Source organism: Mustela nivalis (genome assembly GCF_964662115.1).
Source record: "Mustela nivalis genome assembly, chromosome: X".
NCBI classification, from domain to species: Eukaryota; Metazoa; Chordata; class Mammalia; order Carnivora; family Mustelidae; genus Mustela; species Mustela nivalis.
The window spans coordinates 117,934,991-117,950,963 of NC_139040.1; the positions used below are offsets into that span (position 1 = coordinate 117,934,991).

The 15,973-nt window shown below is 36.5% G+C and overlaps 1 protein-coding gene across 7 annotated transcripts in view; it reads left to right on the forward strand.

Annotated features, from left to right (window-relative positions):
- RPS6KA3 (ribosomal protein S6 kinase A3) overlaps positions 1 to 15,973 on the forward strand; it is a 113,806-nt gene that overhangs the window by 80,035 nt on the left and 17,798 nt on the right. For all 7 annotated transcript variants that reach the window (XM_082718340.1, XM_082718336.1, XM_082718342.1 and 4 more), the window contains 8 exons: positions 4,337 to 4,425; positions 4,625 to 4,689; positions 4,766 to 4,868; positions 7,005 to 7,129; positions 9,670 to 9,795; positions 12,582 to 12,671; positions 14,756 to 14,914; positions 15,670 to 15,831. In XM_082718340.1, coding sequence (XP_082574466.1) covers positions 4,337 to 4,425; positions 4,625 to 4,689; positions 4,766 to 4,868; positions 7,005 to 7,129; positions 9,670 to 9,795; positions 12,582 to 12,671; positions 14,756 to 14,914; positions 15,670 to 15,831 — 919 coding nt within the window. The remainder of the gene's footprint in view (positions 1 to 4,336; positions 4,426 to 4,624; positions 4,690 to 4,765; positions 4,869 to 7,004; positions 7,130 to 9,669; positions 9,796 to 12,581; positions 12,672 to 14,755; positions 14,915 to 15,669; positions 15,832 to 15,973) is intronic.

The following is a 15,973-nucleotide window of genomic DNA, read 5'->3' on the forward strand; positions in this document are numbered from 1 at the left end:
ATAAGGCCAGGAAAAGAAATAAGATTTAAGGTTCAAAAAGAAGAAATAAGATTGTTCTTATTTATACAACATGACTGTGTCCGTAGAAAATCCAAATCTTCATATACATTCTTGGAATTAATAAGAGTTTAGCAAAGTTGTTGGATCAGAGGTGAATAAATAAAATCTATTTTTATATCTACATAGTAGCAACAGAAAATGAAATTTTTTAAAAAGATAATATTTGCAGTAGTATAAAAAACTCAAATAATTAGGGATAAATCTAGCAAAAAGTTATGTAAAATCTCTATGCAGAAAACTAGGAAATTTTATTTAAAGAAAATTTAATGGGTGCCTGGGTGGCTCAGTGGGTTAAAGCCTCTGCCTTCAGCTCAGTCATGATCCTAGGGTCCTGGGATTGAGCCCCGCATCAGGCTCTCTGCTTGGCGGGGAGCCTGCTTCCTCCTTCTCTCTCTTCCTGCCTTTCTGCCTGCTTGTGATCTCTGTCAAATAAATAAATAAAGGAAAAAAATAAAAATTTAAAGGATTGTTCTGTAAGGTTGTACCATATTCACATTATGACAGACACAGTATTGTAAAGATGTGGGTTTGTATAGATGAGCATTTTCCAATAGAAATGTAATGTAAAATTACTGTGTAATTTTAACTTTTTTAGTAGCAACATTTAAAAAGTAAAAAAATTTAGTATAGATTATAATATATTTTATTTAACCCAGTATAGCCAAGATGTCATTTCAACATGTAATCAACAATAGAAAATGATTCATGAGATATGATACATTTTTTTCATACTTATTTGTATGTGCATTTTATTTTATTTTATTTTTTCCAGGGTGCACTTTATCCTTAGAATTTGGGCTAACCATATTTCAAGTGCTTGGTGGTTGTTTGTTGCTAGTGGCTACCATATTATACAGCATAACTATAGTCTTAATGCAGATGGAATTTAAATTTTAAGAAGTTTTTTGTGTGAAACTTGATAAACTGATTCTAATATGTAAATCAGAAAATGCAAATTGCAGGGCGCCTGGGTGGCTCAGTGGGTTAAAGCCTCTGCCTTCAGCTCAGGTCATGATCCCAGGGTCCTGGGATCGAGCCCCGCATCGGGCTCTCTGCTCAGCAGGGAGTCTGCTTCCCTTCCTCTCTCTCTGCCTGCCTCTCTGCTGACTTGTGTTCTCTGTCTGTCAAATAAATAAATAAAATCTTTAAAAAAAAAAAAGACTTATTATTTATTTATTTGACAGAGAAACACAGCGAAAGAGGAAACACAAGCACGGGTGTGGGAGAGGGAGAAGCAGGCTACCCGCTAATCAGGGAGCCTGATGCAGGGCTCCATCCTAGGACCCTGGGATCATGACCTGAGCCAAAAGCAGACGCTTTACTGACTGAGCCACCCAGGCACCCCAGTTAGCCTCATTTCTAAGCACCCTATTTCCCTAGCCAGAAACCTGAAAATCATTCTTGATTTCTTCCCCTCTCTTGTACTTGCAGGTATTAACCAAATTTGCTCTTGAAAAGTTTTTCAGTGTCCCAGGCTTTCCTTTACACTGCATTGCTTATAGTTCTCAGACCGTGGTAGTCTCCTACCTACACTACTGAGTGAAGCTCCGAAGTAAAATGCCTACAACTACTACCACTTCCTACTCCAGATTAGTCTATACTAACCTCTGGGGTTACCTTGTTGAAAATAAGTTTGGTCATGTTAGTCCACCATTGAAAGACCTCTGCTGGGGAGCCTGGGTGGTTCAGTGGGTTAAAGCCTCTGACTTTGGCTCAGGTCATGATCTCAGGGCCCTGGGATCAAGCCCCACATCGGGCTCTCTGCTCGGCAGAGAGCCTGCTTCCTCCTCTCTCTTTCTGCCTGCCTCTCTGCCTACTTGTGAACTCTGTCAAATAAATAAATAAAATCTTAAAAAAAAAAAGAAAGATCTCTGCTATATCCTTGTTACCTAATATGGCAGTATTTTCCCAGACTTGTTCAGTAGAACCCTAATTCTACAAGATGTGAATAGGTATTCTCTGAAAAAGACGTACTAGCAGCAAATATTTAGAAAAATACTGATTCTTTACTTTAGATTTCTAAGCCTTTTGTATGCAGTGTATTTTATTCTGTGTCTCCAAGAGGGATATTATAGATAACATTCCACAAATTCATTAGATCATGAAGTATTTTTTGGTTGTTGCTGAGTATCTAGAGAAATTAAAGTTCTTCAGTAAAATGTTGGGGGAATGCGGGCCAAGTGAATAAATTCTCAATCTTTAACTGCATTTAAGGCCTTTCATTCTCTCATGTTAAATTAGATATCCCCCTGGGCTGCCTGGGTGGCTCAGTGGGTTAAGCCTCTGCTTTCAGCTCAGGTCATGATCTCAGGGTCCTGGGATTGAGTCCCGCATCAGGCTCTCTGCTAGGCAGGGAGCCTGCTTCCTCCTCTCTCTCTCTCTCTCTCTCTCTCTACTTGTGATCTCTCTCTGTCAAATAAAATCTTTGAAAAAAATTAGATATCCCCTGCTATTGTCTTTTTTTTATTAAATTAATTTATTTATTTTCAGAAAAACAGTATTCATTATTTTTTCACCATACCCAGTGCTTCATGCAATCTGTGCCCTCCATAATACCCACCACCTGGTACCCCAACCTCCCACCCCCCGCCACTTCAAACCCCTCAGATTGTTTTTCAGAGTCCATAGTCTCTCATGATTCACCTCCCCTTCCAATTTACCCCTGCTATTCTGTTAGCAGTCTTTCCATATGTCCTTCTGAACTTGCCTCTTCACATATCAGGATTATCCTCAGGTTGTCCATCTCTATCTTCTCCTATCTTTATCTCTGTACCCTCAGCACTAAGGAATAGCTGGCACATTGTAGCTCACTAACAACTCTTGAATAATAAATGGATCTGTTTCTGAAGTAGAAATTTCTCTGCTAGCCATTTCCCCAGCTGTTACTGTTTTCGTACTTATAGATAGTTTCCTTAATGTATAAGTTAGGGGAAAAAAATAAAATTATATATTAAAGCTGAAACTGACCTTAAAGCTCATTCAAGCTAGTGGGTTTCAGACTGTGTGTTGTAGACTCTTAGAAGTTCCATAGACCCCTTTCCCACCAGCTCTTCTTCCCTGTAGGATTGTTAAAGGGAATGGGAGGAAAACATAGGTATATGAAGCACATGTTCTTTTAGCAGTTTTAAATCATGGATTTCTTAAATTCCTTTTGAAAAAAAGGTTCCAAGATTATAGTTTGGGAGCCATTGATCTAACGGTCTATACTTGCTTATAAAGAAGTAGTAACAGACCCAAGGGGATTGTCTTTTCCCAAGGTAACAAAGTTCTTAGTAGCAGTGCCAGAACTAAAACTCAGGTATCTGACTCTCACAGCAGTGTTTGTTGCAAAATTTATAAAAATGGAAAAGTTTGTTAGAAAATTATGGACTGGGGTGCCTGGGTCGCTCAGTCAGTTAAGCGTCTGCCTTCGGCTCAGGTCATGATCCCAGGGTCCTGGAATCAAGCCCCATGTCAGGCTCCCTGCTCATTGGGGAGCCTGCTTCTCCTCTCCCTCCGCCTCTTTCTCTGCTTGTAGTCTGTCTCTCTCTCTCAAATAAATAAAATCTTTTAAAAAAGATTATGGACTAAAATTCTATTAAGTGTCCACACAGAAAAACTATACACAAATGTTCATAGCATCTTTATTTGTAGTAACCCAAATGACACAATCCAGATACCCTTCACCAGGGAAATAGATAAACGAATTGTGGTACAACTATACCGTGGAATATTACCCAACAACTTGGATGAATCTCAGGGGAATTTATATTGAGTAAAAAAAAAAAAAAAAGATTACACATTTTATGATTACACTTACATAACATTCTTAAAATGACAAAGTTACAGAAATGTAGAATAGATTTGTGATTGCCAGAGGTTAGGAACTGTAAAGGGAAGGAGGCATGTGTGGTTATAAAGGGATGTGAGGTATGCTGATGGTAATGAACTCTTCAGTATCTTTACTTTGGTGATGGGTGCAGCAACCTATACATACATATGGTAAAATGGCATAGAACTAAGCTTACAAACACAGTGAGTGCAGTTAAAACTGGAGACGTCTGAAGGAGATCAGTGGATTGTACCAAAGTCAGGATTCTGGTTTTGATAGTGTACTATGATTTTGTCATATGTGACCATTAGAGAAAACTGGGTAAAGTGTACACAGGATCTATATTATTTCTTACAACTTAGTATAAATCCACAATTATCTCAAAATAGAAAGGATTAACAGTTTTAAAATAGAACACAGATACTGCCAAAAAATAAAATGTTATTATGTGGATTTATTATTTAGAGCCAAGCTTGGGATGCCACAGTTTTTGAGTCCTGAAGCCCAGAGTCTTTTACGAATGCTTTTCAAACGAAATCCTGCGAACAGATTGGGTAAAATTTGTAATAAATTTGTTTCTTTTGTGTGTTTGTTGGTCTTTGGGATTTTTTAGTGGGGGGAGGTGGGTATTTGTTTTTGTTGTGGAATTGACATAGTAGTACATATATTAAAAACAAACACTAAATTACCTATTCCTCCTTGAAATAAAATTACCATTTAATCAAAAGTTTTAAACCATTTAATTTTTGATAGGTGCAGGACCAGATGGAGTTGAGGAAATTAAAAGACATTCATTTTTCTCAACAATAGACTGGAATGTGAGTATACAATGAAAATTTTCTTGAATTTTTTTGTATTTAATGCATGTCTAAATCTCTCTTTTTTTTCCACCAGAAACTGTACAGAAGAGAAATTCATCCACCTTTTAAACCTGCAACTGGCAGGCCTGAAGATACATTCTATTTTGATCCTGAGTTTACTGCAAAAACTCCCAAAGGTAAGGAGAAAATGTGAAGACCTAAATGTAACACATATATATGACTCCTAATGCTATCCTCATATCTGCCCTGTGTACCGTATCCCTGCTTCAATAACTAGAAAATTAGTAACTCCTTTACAACATTTTATAGCAGTTAAGATCCTTGTTAAATCTTTTAGCAAATTAGGTTGTACCTTAAACTTTGATACTCTTTATGTGAAAAATTTCTTTGGTTGTGCGTTCATTTACCTGTAGCTATTTTTACATGAAAGACTCTTTGGTATAGGTAGTACTCTTTAAAACTCTGATAATAGGTAGAATTCTGGAAGTACTTGTGAAGTTCAAATCCAAAACATAAACTTTACATGAGGTGTGATCATTTCAAAATGACTCATATCCTGTATCATGCTTTATCCTAAAATTGCATAAACAATGACTCTTCTAGAGAAGTTATCTTTGAAATGATAATCTGTATTTTATTAAATTAGTATGTGTATGCATGTAATTTTGTGTTCTGCACTCTAGTACTCTCTCATTTAGGTGTACCAGACCCCAGGTTTATCATTGACAAGCAAATAAAAAGTGTATTTGCATATATTTTCTATAGAGCATGTCATTTAAACCTCACTATAAAGCTTTCCAGTCAATATCCTCATAATTTATGTTAAACATCGATGGATTTTATTATTTTTTGGTAAGACAGTCTTAGAAATTTTGATTAATATGTAAAATTTTATCAAATACATGAACAGTGATATGCATAGAATTAATGATATATGGTCATGTTTTACTTTGCTTTCTCATTACAATTTGGCCTAATAGAGGAAAAATGTCAAAAGAGAGCAGTTCTGTATTGTATTCTACCCAGATTGGTTCTCTTAGCATAGTTCTTCAGTATAATACTGTCACATTGATTTAAAATGCACTTACCAGTATTTGTTGCTGAGAATGTCAGGCTGATGTTAAAAAAGAACTTTATGTGGAGTTGATGTTTAAGTATATTGCCTGTTTGGTATTCGCTTGTGCCTAGACTTTATAGTGTAATTATAAATATTAGTATGCTTAGTTCTGTGTTTATATTTATGAATAGCAAATTTGTTATGTCTTGTTTGTTTTTGTAATTAAATTTTTAAGTATTTTTCTATTTTTGTTAATGCCAGTAGATTCCACACAAATAATTTGAGTAACCATACGTGTCATGTCATAAAATATATTCTAAGGACTGCATACCATGATTGCCTCAGAAATTACTTTTATTCCTTATATATATATATATATACATACTATATATATATATATATATATATATATATATATATATATAGTAATTTTTAACTTATAGTTTAGATTTCTAGATTCTGATGTTTTATATATTGAGATCACTAGACTAAATTTCTTTCTCCTAAATTATCTGTAGGGGAATCTTGTATCTCCCCCTCACCAGGAGCCATAGCGTTGTTAGGTTATCATGTAGGGTTGCACTGTTTAATATGGTAGCCACTAGCCATATATGGTTATTTCGATTTAAATTAATTAAAATATAAAATTTTCTTTCTCGGGGCACCTGGGTGGCTCAGAGGGTTAAGCTCTGCCTTCGGCTCAGGGTCCTGGGATGGAGCCCCACATCAGGCTCTCTGCTCAGTAGGGAGCCTCCTTCTCCGCCTCTCTCTGCCTGTCTCTCTGCCTACTTGTGATCTCTCTATGTATGTCAAATAAATTAAAATTTTTTTTTTAAAAATAAATAAAAATAAAATTTTGTTTCTCAGTCACACTAAACCACATTTCAGATGCTTGAGAGCTGCATGTGGCTACTGGCTACCATATTGGACAGCACAGGTAAAGAAAATTTCCATCACTACAGGGAATTCTATGAGACAGTGCTAATTTAGAATAACATTAACCTAGTAATTTATTGATTTATTATATTCTACAATGAATTAGCTATTTGGGGGGCTCAGAGGAGATAGGATGTTAGAGTTGTGATACCAATAAGCCATCAGGACAAAGCTGAGAGTTTTCACTGAGTTATCCTGGAAGCCCTGGATGCCTAAGAAGTGGAATTCCAGAATAAGTGAGAAAGGTCATACTGTCAACAGTTCTTCCTTTAATTAGCTTTAGAGTATTACCTTCTTAGTAACATATTATTTTTTTCAGATTCACCTGGCATTCCACCTAGTGCTAATGCACATCAGCTTTTTCGGGGATTTAGTTTTGTTGCTATCACCTCAGATGATGAAAGCCAAGCTATGCAGACAGTTGGTGTGCATTCAATTGTGCAGGTGAGTGAATGTATAATTTAAAATTTGAATTGTTTTAAGAAATAGTTCACTGTGTGAATAATTAGATTTATCTGCTGATTTTAAGTGGGTGGCTTAAAATACATTTTATATCATTGATCTTGAAAATTCCTTTCATATGCCTCTAAAGAGATTTTAAAAAAAAAGAAAACTGTGCCTGGGTGACTTAGTTGGTTAAGCATCCAGCTCTTGATTTCAGCTCAGGTCATGATCTCAAGGTCATGGGATTGGGCCATTGGCAGGCTGTGTGCCCAGTGCAGAGTCAGCTTGAGAGTCTCCCTCCACTCCTCACCTGCCCCGGCTTGCACACACCCATGCTTTCTCTCTCTTGCTCTTTCTCTTTCTCTCTCACTAAAATAAGTAAGTAATAAATCTTTGAGGGAAAAAAAAAAAAAGATTGCCTGCTCCAGAGTCCTGGATATCTTTCTAACTTGAAGGGGGGAGGGGGATGCCTGGGTGGCTCAGTTGGTTAAGCCTCTGCCTTTGGCTTAGGTCATGATCCTGGGGTCCTGGGATTGAGCACCACATTGGGCTCCCTGCTCGGTGGGGAATCTGCTTCTCCCTCTCCCTCTGCCCTTCCTCCTGCTCATGCTCTCCCTTACTCTATACTCTCTGTCTAATAAATAAATAAAATATTCAAAAGAATAAAATACATATCACCATCTTGTCTCTACCCTCTCCTCCTATGCCTCATAATGTTTATCAGCCCTAACTTGTTTCATCTTCTGCCTCTGTCAGGTCAGCTGTGATGAACTGAGGTCTCCTGATTCCCTGATAGCTTGGAACAGGGCTCAGTAGACTTGATCTGTAAAGGGCCAATTAATAAATATTTGAGGCTTTGGAGGCTTTGTGATCTCTATTACAACTCAGCTCTGTCACTGTAGCACAAAAGCAGCCATGGACTATAGCTAAATAAATGAGCATGCTGTGTGCCAATAAAACTTTATAAAAGAAAAGTGAATTTCAGTCTTATATTTTCCAAATTTTGTGCCCTTGTGCTTTTGGAGCCCCAATTACTATTTAAAAGAAGTGGTTATAGGTACTATCTTAGGGTGTCCCCCACCTCATTATCCCATGTGTTTATCAGAGTTGGAACACAGGGTAAAAACCACAGAAGCAGGATTCCAGATGTCTGTGTGTTTGTATCAGGAGACTGGACTAATAAATGTTATTAGAGGAACACAAGTAGTACAAACCATTAGATTTATTTCTTCCCATCCTAGTATCATAGAAAGATAAATGTAATTCATCTTCCAAGTCATAGAGGGTACTAGATACATCTTTGAAGCACTGATTGTTTAGTAATTAGTCCTTGAATTTGCTTGACGATGAAGTTGCTTTTGCTCTAAATTTTTTTTTCATGAGTTAGTCATCCTTCTTTCCTTTCTAGAAAACCAGTTTAAACACTGGTTTTTAGATAAAGTTCATTGAAGCAGTTTGTTCAGTTTACTGTAGCAAGCATGTGATGTATATTAAGTTTTCAAGTTATAACTTCTGTACCTAACATAGAAATCACAAACATATTCTACAGATTTCAAATTTTAACCCAAACACAGTTCATAGGCATTGGTCAGGGGGGAGGTCTCCTTTCAATATAGCCAAGGACAGCACAACTTCCCCCAGCCTGCTTATGGAACTACTAATTTGTTAGCCATCATTTTACCAGGTGTTATTCATCTTTAACTCATTAACAGGTTCTCTAGCAGAAGTTGTATTGAAACTTTGACTCGAGGGTGGAAACAGAGGGCATGGCTACTGGTAGTCCACAATGATGATAATAGGTATCACCTTCAAATACATTATTTTTATTTAGTATTCACCATTAACCTCTGAGAAAACACATGTTCAGGGTTGCACGGTCTGCCAGAGGGACCTCTGAGACAAGAATCCAGATGTTCTAATTCTAAATCCTCCTAAATATTTTTCTTCTGTACCAGAAGCTTCAAACTTCTCCCTATTTGCAAAAAGTACTTCAAAGACCTCGCACCATGTGGGGAATGGAACAGGGCTCAGGCACAGGCAAGACTTTCCGCCTTTTGTCAAGTAACTGCATTTTCTGTTGTACATATTCAATTTTTTCTTTTTAACATGAGCTTTTGAAAAAGCCTATTTCTTGCTGTACATTTTATGGTAGGCACCTCTAAAATACACAGTTGTGGGGATGCCTGGATGGCTCAGTCGGTTAACTAGCTGCCTTCGGCTCAGCTCATGATCCCAGGGTTCTGGGATTGGGCCCCGAATTGGGCTCCCTACTCAGTGGGAGGCCTGCTTCTCCCTCTTGTACTCCCCCTGCTTGTGTTCCCTCTCTTGCTATGTCTCTCTCTGTCAAATGAATAAATAAAATTTTTTTTAAAAAATACACAGTTGTGGAAGAATAAATGCTGTAAAGATTCATTTTTATTTTGTTTATATTTATTTATATTTGTTGTTAACATCAACAATGTGTAATGGGTAGCATATTCCCCTATAATGATTTATACCGTAGTCATTATAAAACTGTCAATTTGTAATTGTGTTTGTAGCAGTTGCACAGAAACAGTATTCAGTTTACTGATGGATATGAAGTAAAGGAAGATATTGGAGTTGGCTCCTACTCTGTTTGCAAGAGATGCATACATAAAGCTACAAACATGGAATTTGCAGTGAAGGTAAATCTTTTCAGATTTAAAATGCAACTCTGGGGTGCCTGGGTGGCTCAGTCAGTTGTGCATCTGACTCATGATTTCAGCTCTGGTCTTGAACTCAGGTTCATGAGTTCAAACCCCACATTGGGCTCCACGCCCAGCATGGAACCTACTTTAAAAAATTAAATCACAATATAAAATACAATTCTAATAGTTATTATTCACACATGTCAGTACCAGTTAAAATTAAACACTTCTTCTTTGGTAAATGTGCCTTTTTGTTTTGTTGTGTTGTGTTTTTTGTTTTGCTTTAAAGGTAAGGTAAATTTAATTATCTGCCTAGCAACCCTCAGCGATCTTAATCTGGAACCACAGATTCACCTGTAAACTAAAGGCAAGGTAGCATACCTCCAGTTTGCTGAAGGCATTAATACAGTTTACATCTGACCTGATTTTTAGTAACATCCCTTTACCCTAAAAAGTCCCCCATTTGTGGTCTGTCAGGGAATTCCTCAAGATTGTATGCCAAATTTTAAGTGTTTACATTTTTCTGGCAAAAATATTCATACTGGGGGCGCCTGGGTGGCTCAGTGGGTTAAGCCGCTGCCTTCGGCTCAGGTCATGATCCCAGGGTCCTGGGATCGAGCCCCGCATCGGGCTCTCTGCTCAGCAGGGAGCCTGCTTCCTCCTCTCTCTCTGCCTGCCTCTCTGCCTGCTTGTCATCTCTCTCTGTCAAATAAATAAATAAAATCTTTAAAAAAAAAAAAAATATTCATACTGTCCTTTATATATAAAGGGATCTGTGAACCAATAAAAGTAAACCACTACTGTTATAAAAAATTTGTTATCATTAGCTATTTTAATTTCATCAGGTGTCATGACAGTAAGAATTTTCTAAGCCAAAAAACAAATCACATGGCTCTGTGATAAAGTTGGAGTTACAAACCTGTAGTTGTAAGTGAAAAAATACTATATTCAAGTCTCTGCCTTTTTATTTCTTGAGATGGTAGTCACCGCTCTCCCAATATAAGCAATTTAAGTAATATCTAAAGCTTTCAACCTATTTTGAACCTTAGAACTGGTCAATAAGTGTGGGTAGCTCATTTTTAGTTAGTAGGAGAGTGGCATTAATTGTTATTATTTCCGTACATCCATCTGTCTATCATGTGTTATGATTTCACTGTGTAAAAATATATTATATATATATATATATATATATATATATATATGTATAAAATATGTGGGAAGACACACACCTACATAAAAAATGATAATTACTATTCTAAACTTGGATGTAATTGTTTTAAAAACTATCAGTGTCCAGCTTTCTATCAGATGTAGGATGAACCATAGAAATGCATGTTAATTTGCTCTTCTCCTACTCATTGCTCATAGTGAAATCTGGGGTACATAGGAATTTTCACATTGCTTACATGAAAGGAGAGAAGGTGAGTAATGTACATGATGGGCAGTTTAAGGAGGTATCTTGCCTCCATAAACGCATCAGAAGAAAAGCGGAAATGCCATGAGGCCCCCTTTGAATTACAGAAACTAGAGGCAGTATACCAAAACCTTGAGAATATCTTCAAGCTATTTGTGGATTCTTGTGACTTAAGTTTAATTCATAAAACCAATCCCAGCACAACTTTTTTCTACTGAAATTACTACAAATCTAAGATCTACAAACACAAGTCTGAATGTGACATAAGCTCTGCTCAGATTAGCAGATCAAAGAGAATGTTCATAATCCCAAAGAGAATGTTGCTGGGAGTAACACCTCCCAGTGTGTTCTAGTTTTCAAAAGACTAGCACCTGGATCATCTCCCCTGAATTAGGATGTCTGTTCCATAAACGTTTCCTCTTAATTATCCATTTGCTATGGTAGTCCACAACTTGCTATGGTAATTCCACACTGTCATTTGCATTTGATTACAGCGTACACCTAATGTTTGTATTCCCTCTTCTCATACAGAACTGTTTTTGCAACTAAATCTATTTCAGATAGCGCATTTGGCTTGCACTGTGAGTTGTAAGCTCTTCCTCAACTGCTGGAGCATTTGAGTATTTATTGCATACATTAATTACTAAGCTTTTTTAAAATTGAAAATATAAAGGTCACAAAATTTGTTTCAGACTACCCTTTGGACAAAATGAAAGCCAAACTTGTCCTTTTAAAAATAGATATAATATTACTTTAACAGATTAAAACATTAAGAGGTATATTTTTAAGAAGCTGCTGACATAAAAGGGTTGGAAAGCTACATTAGTATTTTAAAGGGCTTTATTATAATAATTAAACTTAACTCTAGTCAAGTAAAATTCTAGGTGTGGTTTTCTGCTTAGCTTTCTGCATAGCTTCAAAAATAAGCTTGTTCTACTTAGCTGTTAATTAATTTTTTATAAGTAGCTTACAACTAATGGGTTATTCCGCTGAAGCATTTTCTTAAAGGAAATAAAGTTAATTCAATAAACAGACGCTAGTGGTAGTATTATAGATATACCTTGTTTTTAATTATCTGTATTGATTGGGCTTAGAAGTTGACTGATTTTCCAGGGTTTAAAGATATTCAAGGAGGAAAGAAGGATATGTTCTTGGTACCTCTTCTTGAGGCTTTTGAGTGTTTAGAAAGTCCTAAACTTAGACTGGTTTTTAAACTTTGATAAGACAGTCTGGTCAAGTACTTGAATAAAACTGATTGATAAATGGCTTATATATATGTCCAGTATTTATATAAGATAATACCTAAAGTCTGTAGCTATTTGTGACCTTTATAGTTCATGAGATTTTATGATAAATATTTGCCTTTTAGATTATTGATAAAAGCAAGAGAGACCCAACAGAAGAAATTGAAATTCTTCTTCGTTATGGACAGCATCCAAACATCATTACTCTAAAGGATGTAAGTAGTAGATTCTTGAACTTTGATCATTGGAATCAGTTGTCCAGCTCACATTTGGAATGTTTTCAAATATAATGTGTTAGACAAATAATAAGAGTAAGTTTTTAAAAAAATTGAAGGACAACACATACAGCATAATTTAAGTTAATAAAAAAAACCTGTTTCTGTAGTTAATTCTTATACTTTTGCTTTAAGAAAAGTGTTACTGACATTATTGCTTTTAATATCTTTACTGGAACATTTGTGTATTAAATAGAATTAGGGATTGACTAGTCTCATGCTCCATGGACTCCCCAGACTCTTACACAGTACTGCCAGAGAGAGCAAAACTTGTACGTAACCACGTTACTCCTCTGCGTACAGTTCATACCCCCTCACCTCCAGTCCTTGCCTTCCTCTGTCTGCAGGGGTTTTCACACTTCCTCTCCCACCCCATCCCCCAACCATGCTCCACTATGTGCGCATCTTTAAACTTTCCTCCTTTTCTCATGCTGTTCTGTCTTTGAATTTAGGGTTTCCTCATTTAATACTACCACTTCCCTTCTTTGCCTGGCTTACTACCATGCATCTAAAACTTTGCTAAAACATTACTTCCTCCAGGAAGCCTGTACTGAGCGTCACCATACCCCATACAAGTAAGGTATCCCCTCCTTGCTACCTGTGGTTTTTATCATAACAGAGCTGTTGGGAAAAGGTGTGAACTCCCCAGACAGCATTAAATCTTCTCTTGCTGATAGTGCTCAAAGGCTGCATCTGTGTTGTAGACTTGACATGTCCTGTGGCCAGCTCAGCCAGAGGACTTTTAAGGTACCTTTCACCTCTTGAGATTTCGTGAATTCCAGAGTTTACTCTCCCTTCTTCATAACCAAAACTCCTAATTTCCTCAGTTTAATTTATTGCTGTTCACTGTTAGAAGGAGAATGTTAGGGGCGCCTGGGTGGCTCAGTGGGTTGGGCTTCTGCCTTCAGCTCAGGTCATGATCTCAGAGTCCTGGGATCGAGCCCCACATCCCGCTCTCTGCCTACTTGTGATCTTTCTGTCAAATAAATAAATAAAATCTTAAAAAAAAAAAAAAAGAAGGAGAATGTTAGCTTAGTCCCATTAAATGTGAAGCTGTGTAACTTAAGTGACTCTTGGATATAACCTGCAAGAATCCAAGTAAACCAAAAAGAAGGTATAGAAAATATTTTCATCTTTGCCTTACAAACTCCCTAAGCTGTCACTGTTTTTCGCATCTTTCCTCTTTCCTTCATTTCAAATTCCAAAGTCTCTAAAAATTTCCCGACTTTTATTATAGCATCTTTGACTTTTTAACTCTTGTTTCTATCTTTCTCTCTACTAGAATAAAAACATTGAGGAGGGGTACCTTGTTTTCTCCATTTTGGGGGGCCCCAGCACATGGTACCTCTTATGGAACTAAATGAAAGTGTGCAGTAACCCTGTGGTGAAGGGGAATAAAAGGAACTGAAGTTTACTGAAGGGTCGTTTCAGTTTGGGATTGCTGGGAGTACAAATCAGAATTACAAGGAGCATTCTATTTCTACATGAGGAGTAAACGGCATGCTTCTGTGTGGTTAGATGGAATTTTTGCTACTTAATCTTCCTACTTAATTCTTGCCACAACTTGTCTTTCAGTTTAATCAAAACCAGGATAATTCATTGTACTGCATATGTAAATACAGTTCTACAATTGTAGGAGTTCCAGGAAAGTTACAGGCATGTGTCTTTATACCAATCCCTGCTGTCATCAGTAGATAGAAAGATCAAGAGAAACAAACCCTCAGAGAAAAAATTCAGTGCCCTTTGATATACGTTGCCCATAGTTACTTTGATTGCCATGACTTATGTTTCATAGAAGGAAATTACAGCTTATTTTCCTGACATCCAATCTAATCAATTTGTATTTTAATATTCTTATATGTATAAAATGGTTTGGCAGATTTTATACCATCTATTGGTTGTGATAAGTAAAATTTTCCTTGACTATAAAATGAGTTTTAATTTCTCTTGAATATGCTAAACTTTATTCTGAGCACATGTAAAGCTTCGAATAATTTTTTACATTTTGATGTCGAATTTTACAGGTATATGATGATGGAAAATATGTGTATGTAGTGACAGAACTTATGAAAGGGGGTGAATTGCTGGATAAAATTCTTAGACAGAAATTTTTCTCTGAAAGAGAGGCCAGCGCTGTCCTGTTTACTATAACCAAAACTGTTGAATATCTTCACGCACAAGGGGTAAGTCTTTTTAACATTTTATACACACACACACACACACGCACACACACACACCCCTTTACCTTTTCCTTTTTTTAAAACCTTTTCTTAATGTTTGAACTAAAATTACAAAGGTTGATGTTACTTTATGCATTAATGGAGAATAACTATTACTAGCTTATTCTGCTGTTACTCCTCTACATAAATTTCTCCCACTGAGCTTGAAGTGATACTTTGAAAACCTGACTTGTTTATATTAAATTCTTATGCTTCCCAAGAAAAAGTAAGCAAGGTCCTCTGACCTAGAAGACCTATCACCGTTTTTGCTAGGCCACTCCAGACTCTTGAGAACTGGGTCCATTGCAAATTTAGACGCAGAACCAGAGAATCATGGGTTGTATTCAATTATAAAAGGAAATTAAGAGCTTACTTCTTAAGGAATTTATTTTCAATACATTATTCTTACTTTGTTTGTCCTTGCTCTCAGAAGCTAACAAGTGGAATATAATCATTTCATCCTAGAGCTTCTTGACTTCTAGTTTTGACTGCTCAATTGGACAAAGAGGAAGGACGTACATACTGTTTTTTTTTTCTTCCTCCTGTCCTTGCCCCAGTTCTATGCTAGAGAGTTAAACTTACATTATCAGCATTTTAAAATGAGATAATTTAAAGGTCAGCATTCGTCTTAAGTACGTCACTTGACATTTTGCGAATAAAGAGTATTCCGTAATGGAAATGTATTGTTAATGTACCTCTTTAATTTGTATTTCAATTAGGTGGTTCACAGAGACTTGAAACCTAGCAACATTCTTTATGTGGATGAATCTGGCAATCCAGAATCTATTCGAATTTGTGATTTTGGCTTTGCCAAACAGCTAAGAGCAGAAAACGGTCTTCTCATGACTCCTTGTTATACTGCAAATTTTGTTGCACCAGAGGTAATCGTGAATTATTTGCTTCCAGTATTTTAGTATATTTAAAAACTCATTTGCTGTGTGTATTTAATTTTTTAAAGATTGTATTTATTTGACAGAAAGAGACACAGTGAGAGAGGTAACAGAAGCAGGGGAAGTGGGAGAA